This window comes from Saccopteryx bilineata, chromosome 11 (genome assembly GCF_036850765.1).
Source record: "Saccopteryx bilineata isolate mSacBil1 chromosome 11, mSacBil1_pri_phased_curated, whole genome shotgun sequence".
In the NCBI taxonomy this organism is placed as follows: Eukaryota; Metazoa; Chordata; class Mammalia; order Chiroptera; family Emballonuridae; genus Saccopteryx; species Saccopteryx bilineata.
In genome coordinates, this window is record NC_089500.1 from 13,158,001 (window position 1) to 13,174,159 (window position 16,159).

The 16,159-nt window shown below is 41.3% G+C and overlaps 1 protein-coding gene across 10 annotated transcripts in view; it reads right to left on the bottom strand.

Annotated features, from left to right (window-relative positions):
* Window positions 1–16,159, bottom strand: part of ZNF532 (zinc finger protein 532) — a 104,906-nt gene that overhangs the window by 38,190 nt on the left and 50,557 nt on the right. For 9 of the 10 annotated variants that reach the window (XM_066247197.1, XM_066247192.1, XM_066247198.1 and 6 more), the window contains 2 exons: window positions 5,999–6,180; window positions 1,742–1,918 (listed from right to left, as the gene is read on the bottom strand). The exons of the other annotated variant lie outside the window; for it this stretch is intronic. In XM_066247197.1, coding sequence (XP_066103294.1) covers window positions 1,742–1,918; window positions 5,999–6,180 — 359 coding nt within the window. The remainder of the gene's footprint in view (window positions 1–1,741; window positions 1,919–5,998; window positions 6,181–16,159) is intronic. 10 annotated transcript variants of the gene reach the window in all.

Here is a 16,159-nt window from a genome sequence, read left to right on the forward strand (position 1 = left end):
CCCGGTCAGTGTGCATGCAGGACTCTGCCTCACTATCTCCCTTCCTCTCACCTAAAAAAGAGAAAAGAAAAGAAAGTACTGGAATATTTTTCTATACATTTACTCAACTTTGAGGACTATTGTTTTAGCTTATTTGAATCATTTGCTGCCCTATATTTCCAAGTAACAATTATAGTTTCAGGTTTCATACATTTCAGTGAATAATTTTTTTTTATTTGAATAAAGAACTAAATCCAAAACTTTATTCACTGAGGGGAAACGACTACATTAGTGTCCAGAAGTCTAAAAGCCATGAGCTCTGAAATTGAACAAAAGCCCGGTAGTGCTCGTCCAGTATCAACATGCCAAGTTGTACATGGATCCTAGAGCTGCCATTTGTCTCACTTGGAAGATCTACAAAGATCCGAGTGAATGTCCTTTTCGAATAAAATTCCACGTTATCATAGTTTTTAGTACACAGATTCACTTCTGTAGTGTTTAACAATAACATTTCCCTAAACCTAAAAGATACAATAAAAGCCAAATATATATTATATGGCATATCTGCAAATCTCCTTAAAACTTCCTTGATTATGGAGTTATGGGCAAAAACACAACAGACTGAGGCTGCCAATCTAACCTTACATAACCATCCAGTTCCACACTGCTGCCTGACCCGTGGTGGCGCAATGGAGAAGAGCTGACCTGGGATGCTGACGTCACCAGTTCAAACTCCTAGGCTGGCCTGGTCAAGGCACACATGAGAAGCAACTACTATGAGTTGATGCTTCCTGCTCCTCCTCCCCTCCTCTGTCTAAAATCAATAAATAACTTTAAAAAAATTTCCACAGTGCCATAAATAATACAAAAAAAATAAAAAGAATATAACCACGAGCATGTCATCCAGTGCCACATCCACATCCACAGGAGGGGGTAGGGAACTGTGGGAAAGAACTAACCCTACAGAGCCCCTCCATGTTCTAGACAGAGGGACCGTGTGCTAGGTAGACATTTTAAAGATGTCACCTCACTTTATCCTCACTCAAACCCTGAGACATATGTATCACCCTCACTTAACAGGAGAAAAAATGGTGGTTGAGACAGGGTGGACTATGGTCCCGGTCCACACCGCAGGTCAGGGGGCTGGGGGGTCTGGCTCCAGGGCCCACACTCCCTCCTCTTTGCTAAGCTGCTGCTGCTGCTGTGGGCGGGCAGCCACGTCAGTCTGCTGAAGCCCCACTCCACAATGGAAGACACAAAAAAGCAAAAACTGAAAATATTAAGAGCGAGATTAAGGCCAAAATGACATTTACTTTTACTAATCAAAGACATCATACTGGCAATGAAGTTAAATTCAGTAACCAGTGCATGAAGCTGACGTCATCTTTAAAATGTTACTAAGAAAAGCATATACTAAGAAAGAAACTATGAAAAAAAACTGAAGAGTAAGTTTTTAATAGTTTTCCTGAGACTTGTTAATAACTATCACCTGAAGAAAAAGAACAAAATTGATCAATATTCACTTGTTTACTAAAAACTGTTGACAAGGGCATAACTACAATAAGGGACATTCTTGAACAAAGAGGTCAGCGGAAAAGAACTGAAAGGTTTGGGGAGCAGGGAGCTGGGCTTCCTTGAGCCCCAGAATCTGCCTGGGAGCACGGTCTTTCCTCTCTTACTTCTAGTCCACGGAGCACCTGCCTCTTCTAAATCACTCATCAGTAGTGGAGTACAAGGTCAAAAGGCAGCAAGCATGACTTACTTTGCTTCTCCTATCTTGATGCCAGGATGTTGTGTGTAGGCATGGGAGTGTGTGCTGGGGGCAGACTTAAACGCCATTGGACAAATAGGACACTTGTAGAAGACTTCACAGTGAGAACCTTGAATGTGAGACTTCAGTGCGGCCACATCAGAGTACACAACATTGCAATGTACACATCTGTTAGAAAAATAAACACAGAGTCGTTAGCACGAGACCATTAAACAGGTGTAACTTAACTGGATAAAATGAACACGTTAATAGCCCCTTTAGGTTTCTAATAGCTTCCTGGAAGTAGGTATTGTATTTTTTTTCCTAATGACAGCAGATCAAATTATTTTTACCTACATAAGAAGAAAGATTGTGAAGAAGAAAAAGAAAACTCAAATGGTTTATTTTCTGAGCATCTTTATAGTTCCTAGAATTGGATGTTCAGACTCCAGACTATGGTGTGACCAATGGATCATGGGGGCCATTATCAAGGCCAGGGACACAGCAAGACTGTGTGACTCCTGCTTTGGAGAAGACTCCTACGTGCTGGATTCTGACACCAGGGCCCTGAGGTTCCTCCCCATCCCCTCTACCCAAATGGCATTTCCTATAGAAGAAATCTCTGCTATCTAATCCTATACATCATCAACAGAGAAACAAGTGAGCGCTGGCTCCAAAGCCAAGGTCACTGTCTCCTGGTACACACTGGTGTGGTTACATACCTGGAGGTTACAGGGGCCCATTAGGTAGAGAAGGTCAACCACCTAAATTGTTTGTCTGCTAAGAAAATTAATTTAAGTCCACCCTCATTAAAGTGGACTTCTTGTTTAAGAAATAGCATGAATGATAAACTTCAGAAAAATCAATGTCTCTAAATAAATCACCTCTTTAGCCTAACTGCTTTACTTCTTAAATTTCTAATAAATTTCGTTCCTCACTGAAATCTAGTCCGACAGAAACAAATTTTAAAATTTAGGTACACTTCTCCCCAACCACATCTTTAACTCTCAGGGGCTCGCAGTAATGCTTGAGTGTGTGTGACCCATTTGATGACCTTGTTTTCCTTCTCTGTTGGCACCTGACTATGTGAGTGGGAAAGTCGACTTGAGGAATGAAGACAGCAGACAGGGGCCTGTCTTCTAGGAAGCTGTGCTCAGGGACTTCTGTATTAATCTAAGGACCGTCTGTTCTTAGATCCCCCCCTTCTGAATTCATGGAGATACTCACAAAGTCTCAGAGCAATGGAATGCTCTGAGCGACATGTGCTCTACAAAGCGGGCCATGTTAAGCTTTGCGAGCTTTTTAAAAAAATCGTTATAAATGCGCTAGCAGTTTAAGTGCCTTAAAGCATAATGTTCAGCAGCCTATACACTGAGAACACTACACAACAACAGGAGAATAATTAAGCAAAGCCCTTCCATCCAATCTATACTTTTATTTTAGGCAGTAAAGCCACTCAAGCATGCTGAAATTATTTTGGGTTAAGCTGAACTTGTGTTCTCTTGAAGATTACTGATTCTCTCTGAGCCAGTTTCTCATTTGTAAAATGAAATCTTTTTTTTTTAATTCCTTCTCAACCCTAGCAGCCTGTGATGCCTATGAAAGGAAAAGCTAACATTAAAAAAAAAAAAAAAAGATAGGTTACTACAGAGGGATTCTATACCATGAATCATACACAGATTTTTCCCATCAAGGGCAGGACGGTGTTCAAAGGGCAAATGATCAAGGAAGGGCCGAAAGGAACCAAGAGCTCCTTCTCTGCAGCTGCCTAGAGGGCGGGGAAGAGTTCATCCTAAAGAAAGCACACAGGACACTAGGAAGTGATCGCTGATGAAGGAGGTGGCTAAGGCGTGGCCCAAAGAGCATCATGGAGGTCAAAGGAAAACCCTCTTTAATGTAAGGAAAGAGAGAACTGAAGAAGAACCAAGATAAAAGAAAGTTGTAAAATATCTGCCTCAAGTGGAAAAAAGGTTCAAGGGCAAAAAAGAGGCCCAAAGAGGATAGAAGAGACACAAACAGAAGTCAGAATGTGAAGGGGGTCACACGGTATCCTGATGTTACTACAAATCAGTCTGTTCATATTGAATACACCTGAAATCCTTTGTGTTTTAGGTATCAATCAAGTTTCTCTTTTATTTCTTAATGTAAGAAATGTTCGCAGTATAGAATCGTACAATTTCCCCTTTCTAGATTCAGACTCAATGGATTGAGAGGCAGAGAAATTCAGAGAAACGCTTGACTTTTACCAAGTTAGCCAGAAGCCAGAATGACTCCCCTCAATATATGGGAGATGCGAAATGATCCAGAAGAGAGAAAATGAGGCATACTCACTCAAAACGAGGCCAGTTAGACATGGAGGCCGCGGCAGACTCTGCCTTAGAACAACAAAAACCAAAAACCAGAACAGAACAAATCCCAGAGCCAAAAGGAAGGAGAAAGCAGACAAGGCCAAGGGGCTGCTAAACCCTCGTCAAGTGTTTGGACCATTATTTGAAACAGCAGGGGGAAAAAGAAAAGTAAGATAAAACGATTTTCTATTATCTAAAGAGGTAAACATGAACGAAACTTCAGAATATGCAAACACATAATATTTTTACAGCTATTATAAGTCTCATGATCCAGGAAAAAATATCTATACTAAACACAAAAATTTTAGGTATAATTCAAGGCCCCCAATTTAAGCAACTCTGTGAATGTGGCAAAAAAGGAAGGAAAAAAAAGCAAGGGACCCACAAGAGCCTCTTTTATTTAGGTACTACACCAGGAATAGCTCAAGTTTGGAAGTCCCACTTTCTTTATTTGTTCCAAACAAAGTTTGTTTTCATTATATTAAAAAAAATAAGCTAAGCATGTGAAGAAAGTGTTGCATCCATTAAAAGAGCAATCAGGAAATGCTGTGGGGGCCTGCCTTCCATCATTATTACACACAGAGTCCAGTAATGAGTTTGTAAACGTGGGGGAAGAAACAGTATCACATGTACAGAGTCTGTGGAAACAGGCACCCCGTCAATGTGCAACTTTCCTAGTGTGCATTTTGGTTTTACTAACACCCCAGTGGAAATAAAGGCAAGCACTGCACCAACTGTGCAGACAGGGGACCATGGCCCAGAGAGAACCCATGCAACCAGCAGCAGAACTGGTACCAAAAGCTTTGGTTTCTTAACTTCCAAAGCTAAGGTTTTCTACTAGGATAGATCCCAATTGTCAAACATTTGTGCCTCACAGCTCTAGAAGCAGGAGATTGAAATAGGAAGGAAGTCTCTTAAATGTCAGAAAACTGGACAGAGCCGCCTAGCAGTTGGTGATGCCATAACCTAAATTTAACTGAAACAGAACTGTCAAATCATACCAACTGGACTCCATTTTTATAAAACATTATAACTGTATTACAACTAAAAAAAAAAAGTGCTGTATAGTAACAGTCTAACATTAAAGATATCAGGCAACCAAATACTTAGGCTAAAGATAAACAGCACAATACAGTAATACCTCTATTAACAAAGACACTGCGTATCGATGACAGGTGTTCTTGGTGGGTCTTCATTGGGTCAAAATATAAAAGGCACAGATAGGAATGCATTTCAGGTCACAGAGTGGAGAATAAAGTTCAAGTACATCACCAACCCACATTAGCCAAACTAACATTAGATTTGTCAGAAGTTGTAAGAGACACATTTGAGCTTCTGAGGAGGCGGTGAAAGGAGTCATGGTCAAGATGTGCAGAGAGGGAGGGGCCTGGACAGAGGAAGTGGAGAAGAAGGAATCCAGGAAGGAAGGTTACCTGGGTGGCAGGCTCTTCCTCGAACAGCAATGTTAGCGAAGAACATACACCCATAATCCTTAACTGTGACAAAATAAAAGTGAGGAACCATCACACCCTTTCCGATTTAGAGAGGAAGGATGAAGAGGTACAGACATGCGTGGTATTCTTGTAGGCGTTAAAATGCAAAGGAAGATGACAAAAGTATGCTAAAAAGAGTACAGAAAGAAAAACAGTTGACCCAAGCCAAACCATGCCACATGCACACTTTTTGCCCAGACAGCAGGGCTCCGTTCACCCTCAGGTTTGTGTGGACCAGTGGGCCAGGACTATGTGAAGTGATTCAAACAGATCGACTCTACCACCACCGACCTTGGTTCCCAGAGGGTCTGTTAATCGAGGTATCACTGTATGACCCCAAACGCTGGATGCACAGACCACTCAGAAGGCCGTGTAGTTTACCAAGTGAACGAGCTTTACTTGCACGTTAAGTGAATGATTATACTGACCGAAAACCAACTCTCCGCGTGTAGTGCAGACAGTTCTTGGTGACGTGGGTCTGGAAGTGCACCGACCTGCAGATGGCCCCGCACTCGGGGCAGGTGTAGGGAGATTTGTGCTGATGGATTCTCTGGTGGGATGCATAGCTGCACTGGTTGGGAAGCAGCATCTGGCAGATAGTGCAAGTCTTCTAAATAAACCAAAGGGGGAGACAGGGTTGGTCCTACGAAGTACTTTCTAGCACGCAAAGAAGCTTGGTTAAACCTCAAAATCATTACACAGCGGTCAAGTCATTGCAAACACGATGATCACTGATTCTAAGCCCAAGGAGAAAGCAAAATGAGAAGTTATGTGTGCAGTGGGAAAACTCCTTACCCTGTAAAACAAAGATAATACGTACTAGCGTGGTCAGGCTCATCCCAATGTTGAAAGAGAATGTCAGCTTTAGGTAGAGTTCCAATTTTGTTATTTTTGCATTTTGTTAAGTGTTGAGAAGACGTACGAGAGAGGTATTCTTGCAAATTATGTAAGCAACTCAACAGGAATGTATAAATACAAGTTTATGGGCATCTATTTTGACAGTAGTCACAGGTCCCACAACTCAAAACACTTTCTTCAAAATAAGAAAAATTTATAGTATAATCCAGTTTCTACTTTTTTAAGTCACTTCAGTTGTTTGAAATCTAAAAGATGGGAACTTGAAAGAGTGGCCACAGCAATCAGTTGTCCTTGTTGGCACGTGAATTGATCGTTAAATAGATGAACTGGACATTACAGGATTTATAATTAAAACCAATGAAGTCAAGTTCAGATACATAAATTTAGATAGAGCTTAAAATCTAAACACATAGAAGATAAAATTAAGAATGAAATCCTTTTTGGAAAAGGATCTGTCATCCTTAACAAATAAACTGAAACACATTATTTTTTATCCCTTAAAGATGTAAGCACTAACAGGGCACATTTTTAAAACTTAAAGTAAATATAAACTAATGGCATACTACACTTTCATTCCTAAAATAAACCTAACGTAGCACGAGATAAAATGTGTTTGAATTCTATTTTGGGTAGTCATGCAACAAGTATCTACTATCTTCTAAAATTAACAACTTGCATTAAAGTCTGTTTTTTAAAAAGCCTCAAAATATAGATTTTAAAACACTCTTTTTATATTGACAACAGAATTATGACACTTTAAAGGAACTTTTTTTATTCTTTTAGCTTTTGAATAAAAAATTAAGGTTTAAACTGAGCGACTGAGACTAAAAAAAAAAAACTCACTTGAAAACTCTTTCTTGTTTTTCTCCTGAAAGAACTAAAATACAAATTTTATCCCACAAAATGTTTATTATAATCACAGAATAAGAACATTACAGGCAGCTTTGACGAGGTTAGCATCATTTAAAAAATAAGCATTCCTTTTCTAATAACAATATTCCAAAGGTTAAAACAAGCCACAATAAAGAAAACCAATCAACAGATTCATTAATTAATTATAAGGTTTTGCTGACATCTACCTTATCACAGGTAATCATTTGTTTCTTTGAACTAAAGTTTTCTACTTCCACCACAGTCATTAATCCCAGACAGTGAATTATAATGTCTGAATTTCCACAAACATCTTAGAATATCTTATACTTACTTAGTAATAAAATCAATATATTCTATACTAAAGTCAGAACATATTTTATTTAGATAAACACTGACCCCATTGTACCATAAGCCAATGATGAACTAAGCACTTTAAATAAATACATTTAAATACAACATCTCATTTAATTCTCATAATCTATGAAGTAGATAATATTGTGTTCATTTTACAGATGAGGAAATGAGGTTTGGAGAAGAAACTACCACAGCCCCACAGTTAGTAAGTGTAAGAAAGAACCAGGGTATAAAGTGGACTCTAACTACTTCCAAGGCCTGTGATGGAGAGCTCGTGAGGGGGGTTTGGGGGTTACAAGGAATGAACAAACAAAAATTCACAGGAGAAAAACTATTAGCAAATACAGCCGCATACCAACGATCATTATGTTAGCTTAGAGGTGATTCCCCCTCCCTCCACAGCCTCTCTTTTATCTGAAGCAATGTGGTGATACTATTTTCTTTGATACTATTTTTATAATAGGGAAAAACACAGCAACAAAAAGAAAATCTATAAAGGAAACAAAGTATGTGTCCTGTAAAAGCTGAAAAAAACTTTTCACATTATCTCTCATTAAGATATGTATATCCTTCACAACGCATATAAAATTCACAATGAATTGCTTAAATGCTCTTCCCTATTTGACATTTATATGTTTATAATACACGTATAACTATAAAAATGTGTTGGTGGGTGAAAAGGCTGTTTCTAACAGGTTAACAATAAAGTATCAAAATTATTCAGTTCAAAATACGAGTTATGAATTATTAAATGTTTTTTACGACAGAAATAGGTGACTGCAAACACTGAAAAATGTTTCAGAGCAACAGCGTCGCCTAAAAACCAACATCCTGATACCAAGAGCTCTCACACCGGATCTTGGAGAGGGAAGTGGTGGTCCCTTACATGATGGGCTGTGTGGCCACGTGGTCCCTGAGCCCCAATGAGGCTCTGTGAGGTGGTGGTAGCCAATCTGTCCAGCACCACCCCCGAGCCGCAGACTCGACAGGAATGCGCACTCTCCATGTCTGTGGGGATGTTCCCCACCCCCTCTAGATGCAGAAGTACCAGGAGAAAGCGGGAGCCAGGATGGACTGGAGCCCCAAACCCAAATGCTTTCACGTTTTCCCCTGACTGAAGTGGGAGAATTCAGTCGCTGGGGAATCAAGACTGCACGTTTGGTTTATGCACATTGTATACGTATCCATGCGCACACTGTATCAACTCCCACAGTTCTGTTTACCGGCTTCCACTCCTCGCCTCAACTCCGTTCTGAGAAAAGGCATGCTATCTGGGTCGCAGACGTTTCTCCTTGCTGCTTGGTGTGACATCAAGAGTTTAAAAAGCTCACATGAGTACAGTTTAATACCTAATTGTATGCCCCCAAGGTTTAGTCATTGTACCTGCTTTAGATAACATTGTTACCCTTGCTCCTGAGACAGTGGCAAGGGCGTGTATCCCCATCAGCTTCTCTGGGAAGCTTTGCGCGGGTGGCCGTGATTCACCTCTGGGTTTGGGGGACACATCTGAGCAGAAGAGCAGGCCAGGATTTCTGTAGTCTGAAAGGACCTGACTCTACTTCCTTTTTTTTTTTTTTTTTTTTTTTTCATCGAAGAGACTACAATGTATCTTAAAACTAACTATCTACAAGTTAAGGCTATTTACAAGAAGATACAGCAATCTAATGAGACAGTACCTGCCTTTTGAATAGAAAAAGTCAAAGTACTTGAAATGATTTCAAGTGTCTCCTGACATTATTTACATAACCTAAAAATGGATAAATGTCTTCAGTATGTAAGTAATGAACTGCTAACTTCTATGCTGGGACAGACTCCTTGCTCAGAGAACTGTTACTTTTTCAAGAAAGACAAGTACTTTTTCACAAGTCAGGAAACACGATAAAGCTATAGGAAAACAGTGAAAAGTCATCACGATCCACACTTGACAACAACTTGCGTTGCGCCTTCCCTGCCCAACCCTGGCACTGAAATCGGTGGCTGCCACTGCCACTGTCACGCCCCTAGAAAAGGTTCTGAGACATCTGAGTAATGAGGAAAACAATTCTATGTGTTGCAATTTGTATTTTAGGGAGAAAAACAGTGTGGGAAAGGTACAAAGGGAAAGGTGATAAAGGCTAGAAATAGGTGAGTCAACACAGCATCTATTTATGCTTAAATTTCAGAGACCAAAAGCCTGAGACAGCCTGAAACGTTGGATCAAAAGATCAAAACACTACTGGCTTCCCAGTCAGCCCAGTGGTAAATTGCTTCTGCCTCATTAACAGTAGTTTCGTAACCTTCTGTCTACAGTATAATTACCAATAATAAGAAGAATGATAATAAAGCATACCAGCTTGTTTTCTGGCTTTCACTTTCATGCAGTTTCACAATGAGAACACAGAAAAAGCATTTCATTTCAGATCTCACTTAAACGGAAATAAGCCAAAGCAAGAATGACAGCAGAAAGGATGCTCTATACCTTTGTGCCTAGAGCTACTTGGCTGTGCTGTATTACTCCCCTCAAATCATTCTGCTACAGTAAAAACCCCTAATGAGAGTTGACAGTTAAATGAGCAAACTTTTCGAAAACAGTGTGGTCAACACATATAACCCATTCAGATAATAATCAGTGGAGAACAGAGTTTAATTAAAGGTTGATAATGCTGAAATACAAACTGGGACAGTGCTCGTCTGACCAAAATTAGAATTAAGCATTTCAAAGAGCAGGACCAAAAACTAAAAGTCATGAGTCTGCAGCTAATAAAGATATTTCCGACGGGCAAGGAAACAGCGGGGCGGCTGCACGGTCATAGTATTGTATATTTCCAGAAGCTGCCTGAGCAGAGTATCTCTAGAAATGAGAGCTGATGGGCTGCTCTAGATAATTCAATGTACTTGGTATACTAGGTTCAGAAAGCTCCTGAAATGGAACTGAATCGGTGATCGCAAAAACAAGGACTGGTACAAGTAAGTCACCTTCAGCCGTGCTCTTGAGGCTGATCTGAAAGTACCAAGGGGCAATTCTCGCACAATCCCCGTGGTTCCACAACTGGAAAACACTGCGTGTCCACAGCGCGGGTTGTCAGCATGAACCAGAAGAAATAAAGAAGTCTTGCCTCGAGTCCCTACTGGGCCACTCATTGGGCATTTGTCGCTTCAACTGTAAAACGAAAGAGTTGACCAAAAGACCTGTGACATCTGGTTCTACAGCTGATGCAGATTCTAAAAGAAGAAAACTGATTTTGCCACATAGAGGTCACACTTCCAGTCTGCCCTTGGCTAAATTTAGTTACGGTTTTACAGAAAGGTGAGGCGATGACATTCCAGTACACTCAAATATCAATTATTAAAACCCAGGTTGTCAGCTCTTAAATGCTTCATGGAGAGGAAGAAAGAGTCTCTTGCCCCCCCCCCCCCCTTTCTCAATGTGTCCTAAAGCAGGGAGCTGGGGCGATCAATCAGAGAGGTCGCGGAACACAAACCCCCAGCCAGGGCAGTGCTACAGGGGTGAAAGGGACAGTGCCGCGTGCTCCATTTTTATCTCTCTGCTTGGTCTCATGATGCCAGGAAGAAAAGTGGCCGCCCCACAATGCCCTGCCTTCTGCCCTCTCCCTCGGCTGCCTGGGATACACAGACACAGGCAGGGCCATCTAACCCTGACCTGAGCATGCAGGGAGTCTTGTCCCACATCACACACCCGAGTGAGACAGAATTCCGCGACTTGGATTCGGGCTTCGGCTAATCCCTATATGCTGACCCAGCTCCTAGCAGAGACCTGCAGCCGAGGGCTCTCGCTGAGCACAGGCCCAAGTCATAATAACGTGGCGCTGCCTCTCTAAGGCAATCTTTACTGTAGCATAGACGGTCCATGGGACATCTGGAGGCGGAGCTGCTGGCATGACAGAATCCAGCAAATGCCCCAAAGCCTTACTTTATCCCATTACATACTGGCAAAGTCCCAGAAGGCTCACCATGCAGGCATGGCAGGTGTGGGAAATGGTGAAGATCAGGCACACCCAGCTCAGTTAGTGTCTCCAGAAGACAGCTGTGGCTGGGTTCAAACACGCACCCTTGGGAAACCCAGAAAAGGATCCAACCACACCACACACGGGAGTCAAAATTTAAGTAATATAAATGAGAAAATGGAAGATAAAAAGTGAAGGAAGATGGTGACCACACTAAACCAAGAAAATGCTTGTTCTCAAGAGGGAGGCTGAACTCTCCAGAAGTTGAACGCCAAAGATCTGCGCGGGGGAAGAAGCGCTTGACCTCAATGCATTTATAGACGGGCTAAGAAAAAGGCATCTGCACTGGACAGGAGAGACGTCTGAGACTCAGGGAAGAGAGACATCGGCAGTCGAGTGGAATGCAATCCTCCCGGGAAACCTCATTCCAAAAACAACTGGGCATCACAGGCTGAAGCTGGGGCAGAGCCCAACGATGTAATTACAGAATTTCTCCTTGAAAACAACAGCTACTTTCAGACATTTACACAACAGAGTGCAACTTTCACTTCCAGGAAAACGAACTAGGAGACCCTTTCCCTATTCCTTCCACAAAGCACAAGGGAAACTCCTGTGCATTATATGCAAAGCAAATCTAAAAAGCCTGACAGCCTGGGAGAAGAAGGCAGGCTGGCTAGACCCTCAGGACCCGGGGATGACACAGCGATGAGTTCTGTGGGTTCCTCATAAAGCCCAGACATGGCATTGAAAGAACTGACCACCCAGAAATGCCAGTGGGTAGAAAAAAAAATCTTCCAACAAAAGCCTGCGATCTCTAGCCAAAGGACCAGAGAAGGGGCAATCAGCAAAAGAGAAAACTTCTGGACAATGACTGATTTACTTTAAACACTACAGGAAACACTGTGGCCTCACACCCACCATGCCAGTCCAGGTAGAGTCCAGACCTCTGCCCCCTTGAGGCTATAATAAAGTGTCCCAGTACCCCTGCCCAGGTGGTGTCAGAGAAGGCCAGCAAGGGAGTAGGATTCTCATCCTTATCAAGTAATGAGTCCCTCTACCAGCCTAGTGGATGTTTTGGAAAATCCGCCCCCCCCCCCCTCCAATAACCTCCAGGACTAGGTGGTTTTACTGGAAAAGTCTACCAAATATTTAAAGTAAAACTAACCAAATTATACAGTCTCTTCCAAAAACAGATGAGAGAATACTTCAATGGATTACATAAAAGCCAATATATAAACCTATCCAAAATCAAACAAAAACAGTACAAAGAAATGAAACTATATGAATATAGGTATAAAACTAACAAAATACTAGCAAATATAATTCACAATATATAAAATGAATTATACAGCCTGACCAAGTGTGATTTGTTCTGGGAATGCAAGGCTGGCTCAATATCTGGAAGGAAGAAAAAAAAAGCGAATGTAACCTAACCCCCCCCCAAAAAATCCTAAATCCAATAACTGAATTCACAACTCATGTGGTACATAATAAATATACAAAAATTAATCATATTTCTACACATCAGCAATGAACATGTGAACAGCGAAAAATACAATATCATTTATAATTGCCAGGATGGAAGGGAGAACATATAGAGGACTTCTATAATGAAAACTACAAAATAATAAAAAGAAATCAAAGGAGAGCTAAGTAAGTGAAGAAACATTCTGTGTTCATAAACTGAACGGCTCAACATAAGTAAAGATATCACTCACTTCTCCCTCAACTGATACACAGGTTTAATTTAATTCCTATCAAAATCCTGACAAGATTTTTATTACTCATTAAAAAAACTATTCTAAAATTTATGTAGAAAGGCAAAAAAAAAAAAAAAACTAGAATAGTTTAAAAATTTGAGAAAAATGAATAAAGCCAGAGAAATCAGTCTACTGGGTTTCAAGACATTTGATAGTTCTAATAAAGGCTGATCCTGGTGAAGAGATGGGACACATGAACCAATGGTACAGAACAGAACTCAGAAACAGTCACACACAAATATGGCCAACTGGTATTTCACATAGGTGCAAAATCAATTCATTGGAGTACAGACAGCATTTTGAACAAATGGCATTGGAGGAAGAGAATATACACAGGCAAAAATAAATAAACCTCAGCCTGAGTTTCACACCGTATACAGACATTAATCCCAAATGGATCATGGACTTAAAAAAGTAAAACATAAACTACAAAACTTCTAGGGGGAAAGAAAAGAGAAAAATGTCAGGATCTTGAACAAAGAATTCTTAGATTTCAAGAAAAGCACAAGTTATAAAAGAAAAAAATTGATAAAAATTATCAAAAAAATTCATCAAAATTAAAACAACCTTGTATGCTGAGGTCGCTGGTCAAAACCCTGGGCTTGCCCCAAAAAGACACATACAACAAGCATTCACTGAACAACTAAAGTGAAGCAACTGTGACTTGATACTTACTGCTCCCTGTACCCTCCACTCCCTGTAAAATAAATAAATAAAATATTTGGGGAAAATAAAGAATTCTTAAAACTCAACAGTGGGGAAAATAATCTAATCAGAAAAGGGGAAAGGACATGAAGAGGTGTCACCAAAAGGAAACAGATGCCGAATAAGCCCAGAAAATGATGTTCAAGGTCGTTAGCTACTGGGGAATGGCAAACTAAAACCACAATGAGCTATTACCACACACCCATCGGAAAGGCAAAAATAACAAACCACCACCAAACACGGATGAAGATGCAGAAAAACCGGACCACTCCTACACTGGCTGTGGAATACAAAATGGTGCAGCCACTCTGGAAAAGAGATTTTTAAAAATACAAATGTGCAAATATCATACGACCCAGCCACTGCACACCTGGGCATCTATCCCAACAAAATGAAAACCTATGTTCACACCAAAGCTTGCACAGAAACGTTTATAATAGACCCAAACTGAAAATAATGTAGCCATCCATCCTTCAATGAAGGTTAAATGCCAGGCACTACAACCACACCACGGAACTCTACGCAGCAATAAAAAGAACAAGGCATTAATACACACAACACCTGTGATGAACCTCCAGAGAATGAGGCCGGGTGAGGAAATCCAATCCCAAAAGGTTACAAATGGTATGGCTCCATGTATACACCGTTCCTGAAGTGACAAAATTAGAAGTGGAGACTAGATTACTGGCTGCCAGGGCTTAAGATGGGGTGGGGTGACTCTAAAAAGAGAATCTGGCAGATCCTTGAAGATACGGAAATACTCTGCATAGTGACTGCATTGATGTTAACATCCTGGTTGTGGTATTACTGTTTTCTATATTTTGCAAGATGTTACTATTGGGGGAAAGTGGATAAAAGGTATACAGGACCTCTCTGTATTTTCTTACAGGAATCTAAAGTTGTCTCAAGCCCTGGCGGTTGATTAGAGCATCATTCTCCAACCGCCATGGTTGCGGTTCAATCCCTGATTGGAGCACATGCAAGAATCAACCAACGAATGAATAAATAAATGGAACAACAGGTTGATGTTTGTTTTTCTTTCTCTCTCTCTCTCACCTTCCTCTGTCTCAAATCAATAATTTTTTTTAAAAATCAGTTTTCAAATATTTACCATTTAAAAAATTATCTCAAAATAAAAAGTTTAATTTTAAACATTAAATGATTTGAGAAGGAAGATCCAGAACATCAGCACCAGGATACATCAGCATTATCAGGTAAGACTATAAATCATCAAGGTAATTCTAAGTAGACGCTGGACAGGAGGGAGGGAGAGGAATATCCCTGCCGCCAGCCACGTGGTCCACCTTGCTCTGGGACAGTCAGATCAAAGCTGAAAGGTGATGAGAGAGGGTGGTGTACCTGTTGGTCTCGCTAGGGCCCTGCGCCCACACACGTTAACCTTCGGAATCAGCAGAGGCAGCAGGGCCAGGTCAGGAATCCGTGGGGATGGTTCTCAAACTAAGACTGCTACAGACCTAGGGACCCTGCGATGCAGAACCTCAGGAAAGCCCGAGGGAAGGCGGGCAGCTGCAGCCTCGGTGCTTCCACTGCCCCAGTCCCATTCTAGAGAGGACGGCCAGGTGTTGCCATGGAGGGTTGTTACGAATGTGAGGTGTCTGACTCTCTCAGTTCACCAGTGAGCTACCAAGCAGGTGAAGGTCAAAGGAGAAACAGACGTAAGTTGTAAACACAAGCGTGTCGTGGGCAACAGAAAGGCGCTCAGGAAAGATTGGTACTTGAGGTGCCATTAGCTCAACCTCCAAATTTTGTAAGAAGTCTCAGAGAAGGAACAGTTTATATAGGTCGCTTTTTTTCCCCAACTGAATTTAAGTGCACAGATTGTGAACTGACCCACGGTCATGAGAACAGCAAACTGGAGCTGATGAGACAGAGAATTTTCTCCTTTCTGCTGTTCTTCCTGTCTTTAGCCCCACCTACAACTGTCACGGATACCGGTGCCACACCTAGGGGACAGTGATGGGCGAGCACCACCCTAGCTCTCGCTCCCTTTGAGGCTAGTCCAACAGTAGCCATTAGGATCCACTGAACCTCCCGAACTGTGGAAGAGACTCGAGGTGGGGTTCGTGTAACTCGG